At 45.9% G+C, this 20,490-nt stretch overlaps 2 protein-coding genes across 3 annotated transcripts in view; one reads left to right on the forward strand and one right to left on the reverse strand.

The window, feature by feature from the left end:
* The window catches only part of LOC144483724 (uncharacterized), a 231,012-nt gene that overhangs the window by 178,965 nt on the left and 31,557 nt on the right, over positions 1 to 20,490 (reverse strand). The window contains exons 2-3 of the mRNA XM_078202264.1: positions 16,663 to 16,901; positions 7,178 to 7,183 (exon numbers count right to left, since the gene is read on the reverse strand). Of these exons, the coding sequence (XP_078058390.1) occupies positions 7,178 to 7,183; positions 16,663 to 16,901 (245 nt within the window). The remainder of the gene's footprint in view (positions 1 to 7,177; positions 7,184 to 16,662; positions 16,902 to 20,490) is intronic.
* LOC144483770 (uncharacterized) lies at positions 571 to 9,851 on the forward strand. 2 transcript variants are annotated; one of them, XM_078202319.1, is made up of 2 exons: positions 571 to 1,457; positions 4,102 to 9,851. In XM_078202319.1, the coding sequence occupies exon 2, from the start codon at positions 4,453 to 4,455 to the stop codon at positions 5,125 to 5,127; it is 675 nt and encodes a 224-aa protein (XP_078058445.1). In that variant the 5' UTR covers positions 571 to 1,457; positions 4,102 to 4,452; the 3' UTR covers positions 5,128 to 9,851. The 2 variants fall into 2 exon arrangements, with proteins under 2 accessions (XP_078058445.1, XP_078058446.1); XM_078202320.1 differs by having other exon boundaries at positions 598 to 723.

A 20,490-nucleotide genomic window follows, 5' to 3' on the forward strand; every position in this document is an offset into this window, starting at 1 on the left:
GGGCCTCCAGCGGGTGTTTGTGAATCCTCCCCGCCCACCTCCCAGGGTTTCCTTCCTTCCCAGAGATCAGAGTCCTCATTGATTTGAGGCCAAAGTGTAACCTCTTATTTATTGTCCCCCTCCCCCATCCTCTGATGTGAACCATCCTCCAGTGGCTGAGCCAGGATGGGGCCGTTAACCTGGGCCTGTTCCCGGGAGGGAGGGAGGGAGGGAGGGAGAAGCCCCGCAGCTGCAAACCAGGGAGCTGACAATGATTCTGAAGGGTTTGCGGATCCACAAAGTGTTTCCAAATCCTCCCAGCCACCGCCTAACGCTGACTCCGCTTCTCCGGGACAAACAAGCGCCAAGGACAGCAATGACACTGCGCATGCTCCACATCACAATGCCGGGGGACTGATTGACGGCAGCTCCGGACCAATAGGAAGAGGGGGCGGGGCTGGGGGACCGAACGGGAGCGGCTGGTCCTCCAACCAATCGGAGTGAATGAGGGGCGGGACTGGAGGACCGAACGGGAGCGGCTGGTCCTCCAACCAATCGGAATGAATGAGGGGCGGGACCTGAAGCATGCGCAGTGCGGGTGAACCAGATAAACCTGTTGGACTTTAACCTGGTGTTGTTTGACTTGTTGCTGTGTTTACCCCAGTCCAACGCCGGCATCTCCACATCAGTGCGGGTAATGGCGACGGACGGCCGGTTTTAGTTTGGAAGCGAGATCAATACGAGGTAGAGGGCGGCGTGCGGGGAATGATAAATGTGGCGGGTGGGTCGAGAGGCTTTGTAAACATGTTGTTCAAACCCAAACCCCGGAAATGAACTTCCCGGTTCCCCCCCTTTGTACCAAATGGAGCGGCAGCTTGTAGTGTTAGACCCGGGCTGACTGCCGCCATTGAGGCTGCATGTGGGAGGCCGGCAGGGATTGTGATCGGAGAGTGAAGCCCCGACGTCACAATGGAATGGGTGAGAGTGTGACGTCACAATGGAATGGGTGAGGGTGTGACGTCACAATGGAATGGGTGAGGGTGTGACGTCACCATGGAATGGGTGAGGGTGTGACATCACAATGGAATGGGTGAGGGTGTGACGTCACAATGGAATGGGTGAGGGTGTGAGGTCACAATGGAATGGGTGAGGGTTCCAGATGAGCTGAGACTGGGCTGGAGTCGGGCGATGGCACTGACATGTGGCCCGGTGGCACAGTGGTTAGTGCAGCTGCCTAACAGCGCCAGGGACCGGGTTCAATTCCAGCCTCGGGTCACTGTCTGTGCAGAGTTTCTACATTCTCCCCGTGTCTGTGTGGGTTTCTTCCGGATGTTCCGGTTTTCCTTCCACAGTCCAAAGATGTGCCGGCGTTGGACTGGGGTAAGCACAGTAAGTAATCTCACAACACCAGGTTAAAATCCAACAGGTTTATTTGGTAGCACAAGCCACAAGCTTTCAGAGCACTGCCCCTTCATCAGGTGAGTGGGAGTTCTGTTCACAAACAGGGCATATAAAGACACAAACTCAATTTACAAGATAATGGTTGGAATACGAGTCTTTAAACGTAATCAAGTCTTAAAGGTACAGACAATGTGAGTGGAGAGAGGGTTAAGCACAGGTTAAAGAGATGTGTATTGTATCCAGCCAGGACAGTTAGTGAGATTTTGCAAGCCCAGGCAAGTCGTGGGGGTTACAGATAGTGTGACATGAACCCAAGATCCCGGTTGAGGCCGTCCTCATGTGTGATTGACAGATCCATGCTCACTGCTTCTTGCCCTGGATGCAGAGAGCTGAAAATTTCCATGCAGGATGCCAGACAGATAAATGTCTACATTACTGGAGTAAAAATGTGTGGAATATACAGACCGAATTCACTTCATTTCCTTCAGTTGCTGCAAGTCCCCAACTTCCCCCAGAATGAGAAAAGAAATGGAAAGGGGGAAACATTGATTTCCTCCCAGATGTTGAACAGAGGAGGGAGTTTCACTCTGAAGCTCATTGGACAACTTCCGCATTGTGACGTCACAATAGTGTCCTGCCTGAATCAGCCAATAGGAATCACTCTGCTTCGCGGTGACGTCTCTGGGTTCCAGTTCTCAGGCCCGGGCGCGCGGACCCAGGAGCCCCGCCCCCACCCATTGTTCCCCTCCCCCTACACCTCCTTGAACCAAGGTTTCCAGGCAACCGGCTGACGGCTCCAGCAAGAGCGAGAAGCCGCTCAGTGAGCTCTCCCTCCCCCCGGCCCAGGACTACACATGTGCGAGGGAGAGGGGAAGCTGCGCATGTGCGGGGGAGAACCCACCCTCTGATCTTCATGCTGAGGTGTTGACCAATGGGAAGAGTTGGAGGACCGGAAGGACTCTGGTCTTCCAGCCAATCAGAGTGTGGGCTTTGTGTGAATGAAGATTGATCTTCAGACAGACTCAAACTTCCTCCTGTCTCAAACATCTGTGAGTAAAACACTTTCTCTTCAACCCCCTTTCCATTTCTTTTCTCATTCTGGGGGAAATTGGGGACTTGCAGCAACTGAAGAGAAAGGAAGTGAATCCAGTGAGGGTGCAGACTCTGGAAAGGTTGGTCCAGGTTTCTCGCTCTCTCGAACCAGAAAATGATCCATTTCTGCCCACTGTTTGCTGTTAGCCAATCTTCTATCCACGCCAATATGTTATCCCCACAGCATGAACTTTTATTTGCTGCAATAACCTTTGATGTGGCACCTCATCAAATGTCTTCTGGAAATCTGAGTACAGCACATCCACCGGTTTCCCTTTATCCAATGCCCGATGGGGAATTTTAGAAAATTGAACAACACATCAACGATCTCACTCTGTTAAGACCCGAGAATGAAGCCCAGCAGGACCCGAGGACTCATCAGCCCACAGCTCCAACAGTTTGCTGAGGACCACTTCCCTGGGAATTGTGCTTTTTCAGAGTTCATCCCACACTTCTGTTTTCTGATTTCCAGCTGTTTCTGAGTTTTAACTGTATCCTCTATTGTGAACACCGAGGCAAAATACTTGTTCAATTCATCTCCCAGCTCCTTATTTTTCATTATCAATTCCTGGACTCACTTTCTATTAGACAGTTAAGAAATGAGGTGGAGCAAGTGACTGAAGTGTCAGTCAGGGAGCACTATTGGGAGCACCAATAGTTTCAAAATAGTTCAGGAAAAAGATAGGACAGGTCCACAGGTCAAGGCCCTAAACTGGAGCAGGGCCACTTTTGTGGGCATTAGGCAGGATCGAGCAGATGTCGATTAGGTGAGTTTGTTTGAAGGGAAAGGAATGACTGGCAAATGGGAGGTTTTAAAAGTGTGATATCAAGAATCCAGGGGCAGTATATTCCTGTTAAGATGAAGGGAAAGAATGGTAAATTTAAGGATCTCTGGCAGACAAGGGACATTGAGGCTCTGGTCAGGTAAAAGAAGGAAGCATACATTGGGTTTAGGCAATCGGGGACAAGTGAATCACTCTGACTATAAAAAGTGTAAGAAAATACTGAGGAGGGAAATCAGGAGGACAAAAAGAGGGTCTGATATGGATCTGGCAGGTAAGATTAAAGAAAATTCCAAGAGGTTCTATAGCTATATTAAGAGTAAGACGGTGGCTAGAGAGAGAATAGATCCCCTTAAAAATCAGTATGGCCATCTGTGTGTGGAGCTACAGGAGATGGGTGAGATTTTTAATGAATACTTCTCCTCTGTGTTTACTGCGGAGAGCACCATGAGGGCTAAAGAAATAAGGGAAACAAGTGGTGATGTCTTGGGCACACGCTCGTTACTTGGGAGGAGGTATCTGCAGCCTTATAAAAGCAAATTACTGCGGATGCTGGCGTCTGAAGCCAAGGGAGAAAATGCTGGAAAATCTCAGCAGGTCTAGCAGCATCTGTAAGGAGAGAAAAGAGCTGATGTTTCTTGACGAAATGACCCTTTGTCAAAGCTCTGAAACATCAGTTCTTTTCTCTCCATCCAGGTGCTGCCAGACCTGCTGAGAATGGGGAGAGAGTGTGTGGGATGGAGATTTACAGCTTTTGGGGAATGAGAGAGGAAAGAATGTTCCATAGAAATTGTTCTGAATTTCTATCCTGTACTGACACTGATGACTTTTGGAAACTCATTTTCAGGATATTGAAAGAGGAATCACAGGCCGAAATCTCAAACGTCACGTCTAGGCGTGACAGAATCGTGTTCCTTGGGACCTCAATATCATCGGACTTTGAATCCAGAAGGAGAAATGATTGTCCAGTCTGTCGATTTGAAAAGATTTGAAATGTCAGTGTGAGTGAAAAAGCATCAACACACTGCCACACTTGAGTGAGAGTGTTCCAATGCACTGACTAAAGAGCTTTAACCAGTTACACAGTCTGAATAAATATCACACCATTCACAGCGGGTAGAGACTGTAATCTTGTCCTGTGTGTGGACGAAGTTTCAACTGATTGTCCACCCAAGAGTGAGGCAAGGAAACCTGCACCATGGAGAAACCATGGAAATGTGGGGACTGTGGGAAGGGATACAGAGCCCCATGTCTGCTGGAAGCTCATCGGCGCAGCCACACTGGGGAGAGGCTGTTCATCTGCCCTCAGTGTGAGAAGGGATTTAATCAGTTCTCCAGCTTACGGACACACCAACGAGTTCACACTGGGGAGAGACCATTCACCTGCTCTCAATGTGGGAAGGGATTCATTCAGTCATCCCACCTGCGGACACACCAGCGAGTTCACACTGGGGAGAGGCCATTCACCTGCTCTCAGTGTGGGAAGGGATTCACTCAGTTATCCAGCCTGCAGACACACCAGCGAGTTCACACTGGGGAGAGGCCATTCACCTGCTCTCAGTGTGGGAAGGGATTCACTCAGTTATCCAGCCTGCAGACACACCAGCGAGTTCACACTGGGGAGAGGCCGTTCACCTGCTCTCAGTGTGGGAAGGGATTCACTCGGTTACCCGACCTGCGGACACACCAGCGAGTTCACACAGGGGAGAAACCATTCACCTGCTCTCAGTGTGGGAAGGGCTTCACTCGGTCATCCACCCTGCGGACACATCAGCCAGTTCACACTGGGGAGAGGCCATTCACCTGCTCTCAGTGTGGGAAGGGTTTCAGCGTTTCATCCCGGCTGCTGAGACACCAGCGAGTTCACGAGTGATGACAGGGGTTGGATTCTGCTGTTATTGTTTCTGCTCTCAGTTGCATCCAGGATTGCATTTTGTTCATTCTCACAGTTGGTCAATGGGAAGGGTCAGAGGGTTTCTTTGTGCTGGACTGGCCGGTCACAGCCTCCAGTGGGCTGATGCTCTTTGAACCTTTTTGTGAATACCTGGTTTCAAATGTCACAAGGATCACAGAGTGACAGGGTGTTAGGAAGTTTAGAGATATTGAGTCAGAAGAAAACAGAGGTTGGCAGTGCAAAGGTACATTTCTGAATGGAGGGCTGTGACAAGTGACGTTCCTCAGGGATCAGTGCTGGGACTTTTGCTGTTTGTAATATATATAAATGATTTGGAGGAAAATGTAACTGGTTTGATTGGTAAGTTTGTGGACGACACAAAGGTTGGTGGAATTGCGGATAGCGATGGGGACTGGCAGAGGATACAGCAGGATATAGATCAGTTGGAGACTTGGGCAGAGAGATGGCAGATGAAGTTTAATCCGGACAAATGTGAGGTAATGCATTTTGGAAGGTCTAATACAGATGGGAAATATACAGTCAATGGAGAACCCTTCAGAGTATTCATAGGCAGAGGGATCTGGGTGTACAGGTGCACAGGTTATTGAAAGTGGCAATGAGGTGGAGAAGATAATCAAGAAGGCATACGGCATGCTTGCCTTCTTCGGCCGGGGCATTGAGTTTAAAAATTGGTAAGTCATGTTGCAGCTTTATAGAACCTTATTTAGACCGCACTTGGAATCTAGTGTTCATTTCTGGTCACCACACTACCAGAAGGAAGTGGGGGCTTTGGAGAGGGTATGGAAAATATTTACCAGGATGTTGCCTGGTAGCATTAGCTATGAGGAGAGGTTGGAGAAACTTGGTTTGTTCTCACTGGAACAACGGAGGTTGAGGGGGGCGACCTGATAGAAGTCTACAAGATTATGAGGGTCATGGACAGAGTGGATAATCAGACGCTTTTTCCCAGGGTGGAAGAGTCAATTACGAGAGGCATAGGTTTAAGGTGCGAGGGGCAAGGTTTAAAGGAGATGTACAAGGCAGGTTTTTTACACAGAGCGTGGTGGGTGCCTGGAACCCGTTGCCGGGGAAGGTAGTGGAAGCAGATACGGCAGTGACTTTTAAGATGTGTCTTGACAAATATATGAATAGCATAGGAACAGAGGGATATGGTCCCCGGAAAGGTAGGGGGTTTTAGTTCAGACGGGCAGCATGGTTGCTCCAGGCTTGGAGGGCCAAAGGGCTTGTTCCTGTGCTGTAATTTTCTTTGTTCTTCATTCTGTTTGGAACATCCCAAATGCCCATCCAATTTCCTTTTTAATTGTTTATTGTCGCTACTTCCTCCACCCTCGTAGGCAGCGAGTTCCAGGTCATCACCATTCACTGCATCAGAATATTCTTCCTCACATCTCCACCGCCCCCCCCCCCCCCGCCCCCCACTCCCCCTCTCTTGCATCTCTGACCCAAAACAAGAAATCTGTGTCCCCCCTCGTCCTTGTCCCATCAGCTAATGGGAACAGCTTTTCTTTGTCCACCTTATCTAAACCTGTCAGAACCTTGTCCACCTCTATCAAATCTCCCCTCAACCTCCTTTGCTCCAAGGAAAACAACACCAGCCTGACATTGACAATAAAGAACAAACTAACAGAATATGTTACTGTCTGAAATCAAATGGGAATGTTTAATTTCTGTTTTAAAGATATTGTGAATATATTGTCCTGGACAATAAAGGAATTGGAATAACTCACCTTGGGTGTGGTTGAATGGAATATGTCAATCTGATATCCACCTACAGTCTAGTGAAAGTCTGGAATATGTAGCTGGAACTCCCTTCCTAACAGCACTGTGGGTGTACGTACACCTCAGGCATTGCAGCAGTTCAAGAAGGCACCCTTGGGGTTGGGGTTGACCATGGCCAAGGCAGCTACATACAGCCACATATTCTGTTATAATTGAAGGACTGCAGATTGAGTGTGAGGCATTGTGGGACTGGACTATCTTGACCATATTCCTGTGACTGCCCGGAAACACGTGTCTATTTTAAAGAACAAAGAACAATACAGCACAGGAACAGGCCCTTCGGCCCTCCAAGCCTGCACCGATCATGTGTTCCTAACGAGACCATCCGTTTGTATCCCTCTATTCCCAGTCTGTTCATATGGTTATCATTAAAATACGTCCCCTGCATATCTGTATTGAACCTTGCCCCCCCTTACCTTGAACTTGTGACCCCTTCTGTTTGTCGTTTCTGACCTGGGAAAAAGCTTCCAACTGTTCACCCTATCTATGCCCTTCATAATTTTATAAACTTCTATTAGGCCGCCCCTCCACCTCTGTTTTTCCAGGGAGAACAACCCTAGTTTACTCAATCTCTCCTCATAGCTAATACCCTCCATACCAGGCAACATCCTGGTTAACCTTTTCTGCACTCTCTCCAAAGCCTCCACGTCCTTCTGGTAGTGTGGCGACCAGAACTGGACGCAGTATTCCAAATGCGGCCGAACCAACGTTCTATACATCTGCACCATCAGACCCCAACTTTTATACTCTATGCCCCGTCCAATAAAAGCAAGCATGCCATATGCCTTCTTCACCACCCTTTCCACCTGTGTTGCCACCTTTAAGGTTCTGTGAACTTGCACATCCAGATCCCTCTGTGTGTCTATACTCCTGATGGTTCTGCCATTTATTGTATAGCTCCCCCTGCATTAGATCTACTAAAATGCATCACTTCGCATTTATCTGGATTAAGTTCCATCTGCCATTTCTCCGCCCAATTTTCCAGCCTATCTATGTCCTGCTGTATTCTCTGACAATGTTCATCACAATCCACAACTCCAGCAATCATTGTGTCGTCCGCAAACTTACTAATCAGACTTGCTACATCTTCTTCCAAATCATTTATATATATCACAAACAGCAGAGGTCCCAATACAGAGCCCTGCGGAACACCACTAGTCACAGACCTCCAATCAGAAAAAGACCCCTCCGCTGCTACCCTCTGTCTTCTATGGCCAAACCAGTTCTGTACCCATCTAGCGAGCTCACCTTTGATCCCGTGAGATTTAACCTTTTGCACCAGCCTGCCATGAGGGACCTTGTCAAATGCTTTACTAAAATCCATGTAGACGACATCCACGGCCCTTCCCTCGTCAGTCATTTTTGTCACCGCCTCAAAAAACTCAACCAAATTTGTGAGGCATGACCTCCCTCGCACAAAACCATGTTGTCTATTGCTAATGAGATTATTCAGTTCTAAATGTGTACAGATCCTATCTCTAAGAATCTTCTCCAACAATTTCCCTACCACGGACGTCAAGCTCACTGGCCTATGATTACCCGGGTTATCCTTGCTACCCTTCTTAAATAACGGGACCACATTTGCTATTCTCCAATCCTCTGGGACCTCACCTGTGTCCAATGAAGAAACAAAGATTTCTGTCAGAGGCCCAGCAATTTCATCTCTTGTCTCTCTCAGTAACTGGAAGTCCCTCCCTAACAGCACTGTGGGTGTACGTACACCTCAGGCATTGCAGCAGTTCAAGAAGGCACCCTTGGGGTTGACCATGGCCAAGGCAGCTACATACAGCCACATATTGTGTTATAATTGAAGAACTGCAGATTGAATGTGAGGCATTGTGGGACTGGACTATCTTGACCATATTCCTGTGACTGCCCGGAAACTCAGGTGTCTATTTTAGTTTAAAATTGAGGATTTCTGGGAATAATGTCTCAGATGGAGGCCAGATTATCAAATTCAGTTCTCTCAAATAATTCATAGACAAAGAAACAAGTATCTCCAAGAGAAAACTGTCACCTCATTCATCTCATCTCGACTTCCCTTTCACTCAAATCTTCATAAACACCCAAATGTATGGATTCCTTTAAACTACACTTTCAGGAGTTCTCGAGAATCTTTAGAGTTAAATAAATCATTAAATATTCTCATAATATCTTTTAACAGAAACCAAACATTTCTGTTTGATTCCAGGCATTATCAACTTTGTTCTTTCCCTTAAACACCAGGTAATTTCCATTTTAAATGCTTGAAATAGCAACTCACATCAGATATTTATCAATTCCAATCTCAAAAGCAGGCTTGTTGGGTTTCTGAAAAGTAAAGTCTTTTATTCTCTGCTTTAATTCTCAAAACTGCTGCCTTCACTCGGATTGTTTGTGAGTGAAACCGTCATCACCTGTTTAAAAAAAACCCATAAACAATCCATCTGGCTCTGGCCAAGATCCCAGTGAGTTAATGTGTCCAATCACAGGTTACATTAAAAAACAAAGGCTGTGTGGAGATTTATAAAAATCAGCTGTCTGCTGAAAGGGTTAACTTCTCTGTGGAACCGAGCGAGGCGGGGAGTGGGCAGAGGAAACTTGGCAATTGTGTCAATTTACATAATTTAAAAAACTTCTCTCATGTTATTTTCTTCAATTTTGTTCAAATTTCATCTCTTTTATCTCTCCTTTTTTGAACACCAATTTCAATTTTCAATATTTGCTACTTAATCAAAGTTGAAAGAAATACTTTGTGAAATGTGTTGTTAACTGAATCTCAACAATTTTAACTCGGATGTTTTGGAAAGTTGGAACTGGTTTGCTGCCAAACTGCAGCCTTATCTTTCTGTTTTGGGAGCAAATTGTCCTTCACAATTCTAACCTTGAACAAGTTAATTTCAAACCCAAATACATTCCTTTCACATTTTAGTACAGTCTGAATTTATTTCAAACAGAAACTCACGGCTGTTCAAATTAAATTAATTTTTATTCCCTTTCCAAACTAATTCTTCGAATCTGTGATGCTTGCAAACAACGCCCTGCCTCAACAATTATGACTCAAATGTCCGGTATTCCTTCAACTGAGCAAACCAACTTGGAGTAAGCGTTGTGGATCATGACGGTGCAAAGGTCATGGCTAACCTCACACACCTGCATTCCCTTATCACACAGGAGAGGCAGAGGAGAGGGAGGAGTGCTTTCAGTGATTCTTTTTTTGGAGAAAACAACTACATCTGCTCACTGGTGACTGATTTGTGTCTCAGGTTGTTTGATGTTAGCAAAACATTGGGAGTGGTCTGCTTCAGGGAGGTGTCACTTTGTGGCTGAATTAACTTCCTCAAAGTCCCCACGGCATTTTCTAACTCTTCACTTGATCTGATATTTTCTGACTGTAAATCAATATCTTGTTCCAGAGTTTGGCCGAACAGCAGTAGATTTTTCTGAGCTCCACTCACCCTATCATCTGCCCCCTGTTCCCAATGTAACTGATTGTCCAGGTCAGACGTGCTCTCCTGCCAGCAATCAGCTCCATTCTGCAGCTTATCCACCAGTTCCCTCAACTCTTTATATTTTGTACTCAGCTGTGAGGCACAGGTTTCCAATGTAACTGTAAATTAATTTATTCTGGACTTTTTCCAACTCACTATTTCCTTTCTGAATCTCTTTAGAAAACCGATCAAGGACCCGCTCGTAATCTCCGTCACATTCTTCTCCATCTCCCAGGGTATCTTTTGCTCCTGATGCCCTTGACTCCGTTGTCAAACTGTCAGTCACATTGTAGCAGATGCCAAAGCCATTGTTGTATTTGCTTTTTTGAGGCAGCAGTGCGAACCACTGTGCCACTGGATGGAATGCTGGCCCAGTGGAGAGATACATAGAAACTAGAAGCAGGAGAAGGCCATTCGGCCCCTTGAGCCTGCTCCACCATTCATCTTCATCATGGCTGATCATCGAATTCAATTTCCTGATTCCACCGCCCCCCCCACCCGCCTCCCATATCCCTTGATCCCGTTAGCCCCAAGAGTATATCTCATATCTTCTTGAAATCAGACAATGTTTTGGCCTCAACTATAGGGTGACATGGTGGCACAGTGGTTAGCACTGCTGCCTCACAGCGCCAGGGACCCATTTAATTCCAGCCTTGGGTGAATGTCTGTGTGGAGTTCGCATGTTCTCCCTGTGTCTGCGTGGGCTTCCTCCGGGTGCTCCAGTTTCCACCCACAGACCAAAGATGCCCAGGTTCAGTGGATTTGCAATGTTGAATTCCCTCTTCGTCTCCCAAGCTGTGTGGGTTAGATAGGTTAGCCATGGTAAATGTGTGAGATTACAGAGATAGGGCAGGGGAGAGGGCCTGGGTAAGGTGCTCTGTTAGAGAGATGGTGCAGACTGGATGGTCCGAATTGTCCCTTCTGCACTGGAGGGATTCTATGATTCAATGAACACAGGAATGGTCAGAATCATTTCACATGTCCCAAATTTTAAATAACCATTACAATTAAAACTCTCTCATACTCACATGTGTGAGTTTGAATCCGGATTAAAATTCCCACAAGTTTAGCAAAGTATCCTGGAATCATGTCTCTGGCCAGTAAATGTGGTTCTAGGTTCACAACTTTTGTGAAAAAAAGCTTTATTAATTACACGTCCTTGATTTAAATCTGTTTGACTGTGAGTATGAGAGAGTTTTAATTGTAATGGTTATTTAAAATTTGGGACATGTGAAATAATCCTGACCATTCCTGTGTTCATTGAATCATAGAATCCCTCCAGTGCAGAAGGGACCATTCGGACCATCGAGTCTGCACCATCTCTCTAACAGAGCACCCTACCCAGGCCCTCTCCCCTGCCCTATCCCTGTAAATCTGTTTGATTTAAATCACAGACAGAAAACCTGAAAGCTTGAAGCATTCAACCCACAAATATCATCCATACACAAGCAGAGAAACTTAGCATGTGCTTTACAACAACGACGACCAAAATTACTTCCTTAAGCGTTCTTGTGGTTCTGTTTTGAAACTTCCAGAAATGCCTTCAATTAAAGACTCAAGATAAGGTTAATTCCCCAGAAAGATAAACCTTAACAAATGTAGCCCAAAACAATGATAAAACACATCTGCAAACATCCACATAAAACAAATGAAACACACAGATTCTCACAGCTCGTAAATTTCAAACAATGAATCCTCAGCATTCTCTCTCGCAGCTATAGCTTGTTAAAGTGACAGAGCACTACAAACATTTCACAATGTACATTAATGATTTGGAAGATGGAACTGAAGGCACTGTTGCTAAGTTTGCAGATGATACAAAGATATGTAGAGGGACAGGTAGTATTGAGGGAGCAGGGGGGCTGCAGAAGGACTTTGATGGGCTAGGAGAGTGGGCAAAGAAGTGGCAGATGGAATACAATGTGGAAAAATGTGAGATTATGCACTTGGGGAGGAGGAATGGAGGCATCGACTATTTCCTAAATGGGGAAATGCTTCGGCAATCAGAAGAACAAAGGGACTTGGGAGTCATTGTTCAAGATTCTCTTAAAGTTAACGTGCAGGTTTAGTTGGCAGTTTGGAAGGCAGATGCAATGTTAGCATTCATGTCAAGAGGGTTAGAATACAAGAGCAGCAATGTACTTCTTAAACTGTATAAGGCTCTGGTCAGACCCTATTTGGAGTATTGTGAGCAGTTTTGAGCCCCACATCTAAGGAAGGATATGCTGGTGTTGGAAAGGATCTGGAGGAGCTTCACAAGAATGATCTCTGGAATGAAGAGCTTGTTGTCGTATGAAGAATGGTTGAGGACTCCGGGCCTGCACTCATTGGAGTTTAGAAGGATGAGGGGAGATCTTATTGAAACTTATAGGAAAAACTAGAACTAGAGGGCACAACCTCAAGCTAAAGGGATGATCCTTTAAAACAGAGATGAGGAGGAGTTTCTTCAGCCAGAGAGTGGTGAATCTTTGGAACTCTTTGCCGCAGAAGGCTGTGGAGGCCAGGTCATTGAGTGTCTGTAAGACAGAGATAGATAGGTTCTTGATTAATGAGGGGATCAGGGGTTATGGGGAAAAGGCAGGAGAATGGGGATGAGAAAAATATCAGCCATGATTGAATAGCGGAGAAGACTCGATGGGTCTGGTGGCCTATTTCTGCTCCTATGTCTTATGGTCTAAGCTCACAACTCCTTGATTAAAATAAGACACAAGATCCTTCATTCCCCTTCATTATAACTTAAACTTTTTTTAGCCAACTTCCAAGGCCTGATTTTATAGGAAACATCTAATCTTTGTTGATTTAAAATCCCAAACATGTTGCCAGCTGCAAAATCTTTGTTCTTTATCTGGGGTTGAGGTGATAACACGATAAAATCCTCACAGTTATTCCAAATTCCTCCAGGCTCCGCTTAAAATTTACACATTTAAGTGGTTCCCATAAATCCTCAATCAAAAACTAAAATAGACACATGGGTTTCCAGGTGATTTATAAAGAAATGAACTGTCTGCTGAAAGGGTTAACTTTTCTACAGAACCTAAAGGGGTCGGGAGTGAGCAGAAAAAACTTGGCACACAATTACTTCACCTCACATATGATGGGGGTTTTTCTCGGAGGCTAAGTATTGAGTTGAACCCAGTTAATACAAAGATTTGCAAAAGACAGTATACTGGTTAAAGGCATTACTTATTGAGAAAGGCAGCTGAGCAGTCCAATTCCGTTCTAAAGTTACAATACATTGGCCGTGTAGTTATACTATTTTGAAAGTTCATTTCACCCGCCCACTCTGTCATCCTAACTGGATGCTCCAATCATGTTCGTGCACAATATTTACCTTGGCCAATAACATCCTATCTTCTGGAAGAATGGGAATTCATTGGTCTGTAGAATCTGAAAGTTGCTGCCCACTGTTACTTTGCAACATTCACTTACGGAAGTCCATAGGGTTCAAAGGTTGCTTTCTAACTGACAGCACGGGCGGCACAGTGGCACAGTGGTTAGCACTGCTGCCTCACAGCGCCAGGGACCCGAGTTCGATTCCCAGCTTGGGTCACTGTCTGTGTGGAGTTTGCACATTCTCCCCGTGTCTGCGTGGGTTTCCTCCGGGTGCTCAGGTTTTCTCCCACAATCCAAAGATGTGCCGGTTAAGTGGATCAGACATGCTAAATTGCCCCTTAGTGTCAGGCGGACTAGCTAGGGTAAATGGGGATAGGGCCTGGGTGGGATTCTGGTTGGTGCAGACTCGATGGGCCAAATGGCCTCCTTCTGCACTGTAGGATTCTGTGACTCTGTGATAACTTCTATTACATAGCTTATAGGGTTCAAAAGTTCCTTTCCACTGTCTGCTGAGCTATCCCTCATCAGTAAAAAATGAATAATTCTATTCATTCTAATGTCTGGGAAGTGGGTATTTTCTATAAATCATACTGATAAAAACTGTGTTCTGTGGCTTCACTGTTCTGAAAGAATGTGGCCTGTCTCACTCAGCTTTTATCCCATTATGCTTTAGGGCAGTCTGCAGTTTGGCCAAGGTATACATTTTAGTACAAAAAGTATATATTTAAATCTGAAATACATGTTTAAATTCTCTACCAGTGGTTATATGTGTTTCTATGCAGACAGTACCTTTGTATAATATAAATAAGGCACGTTGTGGTCCTTATTCTACATTAGTCTAAGTCAGTCCACCCTGTTTCAATAGCCTTTATTAGTTTTTAATCTCAAGGTATTCTGAACCCCTCTAACAAAATAACTTTAAAAAACTTAAAGTTTATAATTAATCTCAAGTAAGCTTACATTAACACTGCAATGAAGTTCCTGTGAAAAATCCCCTCTCTAACAACAAAAGAAACTTGATTTTAAACTTCATCTATTAATTGTTTTGTTATATTCCTCAACCTATTTTAATTTGATCAGTTATTGTTAGGGATGGGTAATTTCTGTTCTTTATAAACTGGTTCACTCATTTTGTTAATTCTACATGGGCTCAGAGAATCAGAACCCAGACTCTATCATCCATATCCTTTTTCTCCTTTTGTCACCACTTTCTCTCTGTTTTGCGGGAGGGTCGTGGGGATTCCAATCAGACCGAATCATTTATTATAAAAGTAAAACAAAAACAGAAAATGCTGGAAAATCCCAGCAGATCTGACAGCATCTGTAGGGAGAGAATAGAGCCAACGTTTCAAGTCTGGATGACCCTTCATGAGAGCTCCTATGAAGTGTCATCCAGACTCAAAATGTTGGCGCTATTCTCAAATCATTTTATCGATAAGTTCCTTGCTCTTAGTTTCCAAAAGACAGGTAAGAAATCTGTCCAGTCCCCACTCGAGCTCTGAATTTTTCACTGGCCATGCTTGGGTTGGATTATAACCATTAGAATCCACTCTTAGAGGTCCACTTTTCAGTCCAGTGCTACTTGGAGTGTACCGTCACTTCACCGACTACGGGTCACAAGTCCCTCACAGTTCTTATCACAAATTCATGATAAAATAATTTAAACATGCCTGAAAACGCTTCTTAACTTCTTAGTCAGCGACCTACCCCCGTCTGTTGATTAGTCAGACCCCTTTTTTACAGATTCCAGGTATCTCAGTCGCTGAACACCAGCCGGTCCTGCAATAATCTCATAGAATCTCTACAGTGCAGAAGGAGGCCATTCGGCCCATCAAGTCTGCACCAACCACAATCCCACCGACCCTATCCCCATAACCCCATGCATTTACCCTCGCAAGACCCCCTGACACTAAGGGGCAATTTAGCATGGCCAATCCACCTAACCCGCATTTCTTTGTACTGTGGGAGGAAACCGGAGCACCGGGAGGAAACCTACACAGACACGGGGAGAATGTGCAAACTCCACACAGACAGTAACCCAAGCTGGGAATCGAACCCGGGTTCCTGGCGCTGTGAGGCAGCAGTGCTAACCACTGTGCCACTGTGCCGCCCCAGTTTAATTCTAACTCATTCTGAGTAAATATTCTCACCAGGTCCTCTGTTGGGGCCCTGCTGAGCAGCTTTAATGGTCCGTGATTGCAGAAACTGAGCAGTCACAGGAATGTGGTCAAGATAGTCCAGTCCCATAATGCCTCACATTCAATCTGCAGTCCTTCAATTATAACAGAATATGTGGCTGTATGTAGCTGCCTCGGCCACGATCAACCCCAACACTGCCTTCTTGAACTGCTATAATGCCTGAGGTGTAGGTACACTCACAGTGCTGTTAGGGTGGGATTTCCAGCTACACATTCCAGACTTTCACTAGACTGCAGGTGGATACCAGATTGATATATTCCATTCAACCACACCCAAGATGAGTTATTCCAATTCCTTTATTGTCCAGGACAATATATTCACAATATCTTTAAAACAGAAATTAAACATTCCCATTTGATTTCAGGTATTAACATATTCTGTTAGTTTGTTCTTTATTGTGGGATGTCAGGCTGAGGTTGTTCCTCTTGGAGCAAAGGAGGTTGAGGGGAGATTTGATAGAGGTGGACAAGATTCTGACAGGTTTAGATAAGGTGGACAAAGAAAAGCTGTTCCCATTAGCTGATGGGACAAGGATGAGGGGGACACAGATTTATGGTTTTGGGTCAGAGATGCAGGAAGGTCACCCTCCGACCCTCCCCATTGACCAACTGTGAGAATGAACAAAATGCAGTCCTGGGTGTAATTGAGAGCAGAAACAATAACAGCAGAATCCAACCTCTGGAATCACTCGTGAACTCGCTGGTGTCTCAACAGGTGGGATGACTGAGCGAATCCCTTCCCACACTGAGGGCAGGTGAATGGCCTCTCCCCAGTATGAATGTGCTCATGTGCCCGCAGGTTGGATGAACAAGCGAATCCCTTCCCACACTGAGAGCAGATGAATGGCCTCTCCCCAGTGTGAACTCGCTGGTGTATCCGCAGGTCAGATGACCGAGTGAATCCCTTCCCACACTGAGAGCAAGTGAATGGCTTCTCCCCAGTGTGAACTCGCTGGTGCCGCCGCAGGCTGGATAAATGACTGAATCCCTCCCCACACTGAAAACACGTGAACAGCCTCTCCCCAGTGTGAACTCGCTGGTGTGTCAGCAGGTTGAATGACTGAATGAATCCCTTCCCACACTGAGAACACGTGAACGGTCTCTCCTCAGTGTGAACTCGCTGGTGTCTCTGCAGGTTGAATGATTGAGTGAATCCCTCCCCACACTGAGAGCACATGAATGGTCTCTCCCCAGTGTGGTTGCGCCGATGAGCTTCCAGCTCATTTGGGTATCTGCATCTCTTCCCACAGTCTGCACATTTCCATGGTTTCTCCATGGTGCAGGTGTCCTTGCCTCTCTCTTGTGTGGACAATCCGTTGAAGCCTCGTCCACACACAGAACACGGGTACAGTCTCTCGCTGCTGTGAATGATGTGATATTTATTCAGGCTGTGTAACTGGTTAAAGCTCTTTAGTCCGTGCGCTGGAACACTCTCACTCGAGTGTGGCAGTGTGTTGGTGCTTTTCCAGTCACACTGATGTTTGAAATCTTTTCAAATCAACAGACTGGACAATCATTTCTCCTTCGAGATTCAAAGTCCGATGATATTGAGCTCCCAAGGAATATGACTCTGTCAGATCTAGACGTGACGTTTGAGATTTCGGGCTGTGATTCCTCTTTCAATGTCCTGTGAAATTAGTTTACAAAAGTCATCAGTGTCAGTACAGGATAGAAAGTCAGAACAGGATTCTATTTATAAATGAAAGTGGATGGGCACTTGAAGGAAATAAACTTTCAGGAGAATGGGGATGTAGAGTGGGAATGGGACTGGAATGTTATACAGAGAGTCAGCATGGACTCGAGTTACCAAATGGATTCCTTCTGTGCTGTAATGACTTTATGACTGGAAATGTATAACATTGCTACAGCATTATATTACTGCAAGAAATAATAATAAATGTATTTTATTACAGAAAAATAAATAATTTATCTAATCTGGGTACCATATAATAACACTAGACATATCTCTGTCCTCTATTAATTTACTGTCCCCTTAAATGTCAGCCATCTCCTGCCCTTTAATTGTGAACATTAGGAAAGAGACCATCCTTTTAGACAGAAAGAAGATTAACGTTTCAGGGTGGGCAGAATGAATTACAGGGAATAAAAATGTATCAGATTTTGTTGGTTAATATAAGCTCAGAAGTGGAAGGGAAATGATCTCCAGTGGAAGAGAAACAGTTCCTGAACATTGTAAGACTAAGCTGGTAACTCAGCAGTGAACAGAGTTGTGAAGTGGTAAAAACCTCATCAAGACATAGCTTGCGGAAATAATAGTTAAAATACACCCATTATTAGAGGCAGAGGAAGGTAGACAATGGCAGAGAGCTGATCAGGGAGGGCAGAGGTCAAAGAGAGAAATGGATGGCCATTTAAAAATCCATAAAAAGCATGGTTAGCAAGTTTGCAGACGATACTAAATTAGGAGGTATCGCTGATAGTGAAGAAGGTTATCAAAAATTACAGGGAGATCTTGATCAGTTGATCGGTTAGGGAAGTGGGTCGATGATTGGCAAATGGATTTCAGTACAGATAATACAGAGTACAGAGGCACAACCTCAGGCGAAAGGGACGATCCTTTAAAATAGAGATAAGGAGGAATTTCTTCAGCCAGAGAGTGGTGAATTTGTGGAACTCTTTGCCGCAGAAGGCTGTGGAGGCCGGGTCATTGACTGTCTTTAAGACAGAAATATATATGTTCTTGATTAATAAGGGGATCGGGGAGATGGGGAAAAGACAGGAGAATGGGGATGAGAAAAATATCAGACATGACTGAATGGCGGAGCAGACTCGATGGGACAAGTGGCCTAATTCTGCTCCTATGTCTTATGGTCTTAAGTGTGAGTGTTGCATTTTGGAAAGTCAAACCAGGGTAGGACTTGTACAGTGAATGGTAAGGCCCTGGGGAGTGTTGAGGAACAGAGGGACCCAGGAGTACAAGTACATAGTTGTTGGAAGTGGCGGCACAGGTAGACAGAGTGGTGAAGAAGGCATTTAGCACACTGGCCTTCATCAGTCAGGGCACTGAGTATAGGAGTTGGGACACTATGTTATAGTTGTATGAGTTGTTGGTGAGGCTGCACTTGGAGTATTGTGGACAGTTTTTGTAACCCTGTTATAGGAAAGACATTGATAAACTGGAAAGAGTGCAAAGAAGATTTATGAGGATGTTGCCGGGACTCGTGGGTCTGAGTGATCACGAGAGGTTGGACAGGCGAGGGCTTTATTCCTTCGAACGTAGGAGAATGTAGGAGAATGTAAGGCTTTGTTTTCCAAGAGGGTGGCATTACAGAGAGTAGCATTTTCTTTAAAACATTGTAAAATGCAGATACAGTTTGAGAACAATATTCTGTTACACCAGTAGTAAAAAGTGATCTTAAAAAGTCCCCCTCCCCAAATGCTGCACATTTAGACATAGTAGCATAAGTTTCAGAGTCCAACATTTTATACTTCATTGCTTCTTTTACTGTGCAATTGTAATGCCACCCTCTTGGAAAACAAAGCCTTACAGGTGTGTCTGAATGCTGGCTGTGTGCCTCAGAAAGTTGTATATTTTAAAGTTCAGCGGGGACCCCCCCAGGGGATGATCGGTCACACCCCCTCTCCTCTCTTCCCCCCCCCCCCCCCCTCCCCCAGGGGATGAGACGTCACACCCCCTCTCCTCCTCTCCCCCCAGGGGATGATCGGTCACACCCCCTCTCCTCCCCTCCCCTCCCCCCAGGGGATGATCGGTCACACCCCCTCTCCTCCCCTCCCCCCCCCCCCCAGGGGATGAGACGTCACACCCCCTCTCCTCCCCTCCCCCCAGGGGATGATCGGTCACACCCCCTCTCCTCCCCTCCCCTCCCCCCAGGGGATGAGACGTCACACCCCCTCTCCTCCCCTCCCCTCCCCCCAGGGGATGAGACGTCACACCCCCTCTCCTCCCCTCCCCTCCCCCCAGGGGATGAGACGTCACACTCCCTCTCCTCCTCCCACCCCCTCCTGCCCTGACCAGAGGATGACCTGGGTCAGAGAGCCGTTGCAGTCTCTGACTCCTGCTCTTTGGAGGCTGCTGCGGCGAACGCAGACTTTTAGTTTGCAGGTCGGTAAAAGCGTGGACGCGGGTCGGGCCAGAAGACGGTAAAGTGGGCTTTGGTGGTAGAGTTGGGCGCGCGGTTCATTAAGTCGATTTAAATGCATGCAAATGCATTTAAATCGGCGGGCTGCCCGATTCAGGCGTGGGCCCTGGTGTTGGTAAAGCCGCGATCTGCTCGGAATCGGGCGCAGATCGTGGTACAGGCCCGATGCCCAACTTTACCGCGATTTCGCACTTGAAAACAGGCACGAAGGTTTGGTAAAATCCGGCCCATAGTCTTTTTCCCAGGGTTGGAGAATTGAAAACTGGAGGGCATAGGTTTAAGGTGAGAGGGAAAAGATTAAAAGGGACCTGAGGGGCAACTTCTTCATGCAGAGGGTGGTGCGTACATGGAATGAGCTGCCAGAGAAAGTGGTTGAGGCAGGTTCAATAGCAACATTTAAAAAGCATTTGGATAAGTCCA

Source organism: Mustelus asterias, unplaced genomic scaffold, assembly GCF_964213995.1.
Source record: "Mustelus asterias unplaced genomic scaffold, sMusAst1.hap1.1 HAP1_SCAFFOLD_77, whole genome shotgun sequence".
In the NCBI taxonomy this organism is placed as follows: Eukaryota; Metazoa; Chordata; class Chondrichthyes; order Carcharhiniformes; family Triakidae; genus Mustelus; species Mustelus asterias.

What these genes read in the sequence shown, in the direction of transcription:
- LOC144483770 (XM_078202319.1), top strand. Translation starts at nt 4,453, where the DNA reads ATGGAGAAACCATGGAAATGTGGGGACTGTGGGAAGGGATACAGAGCC.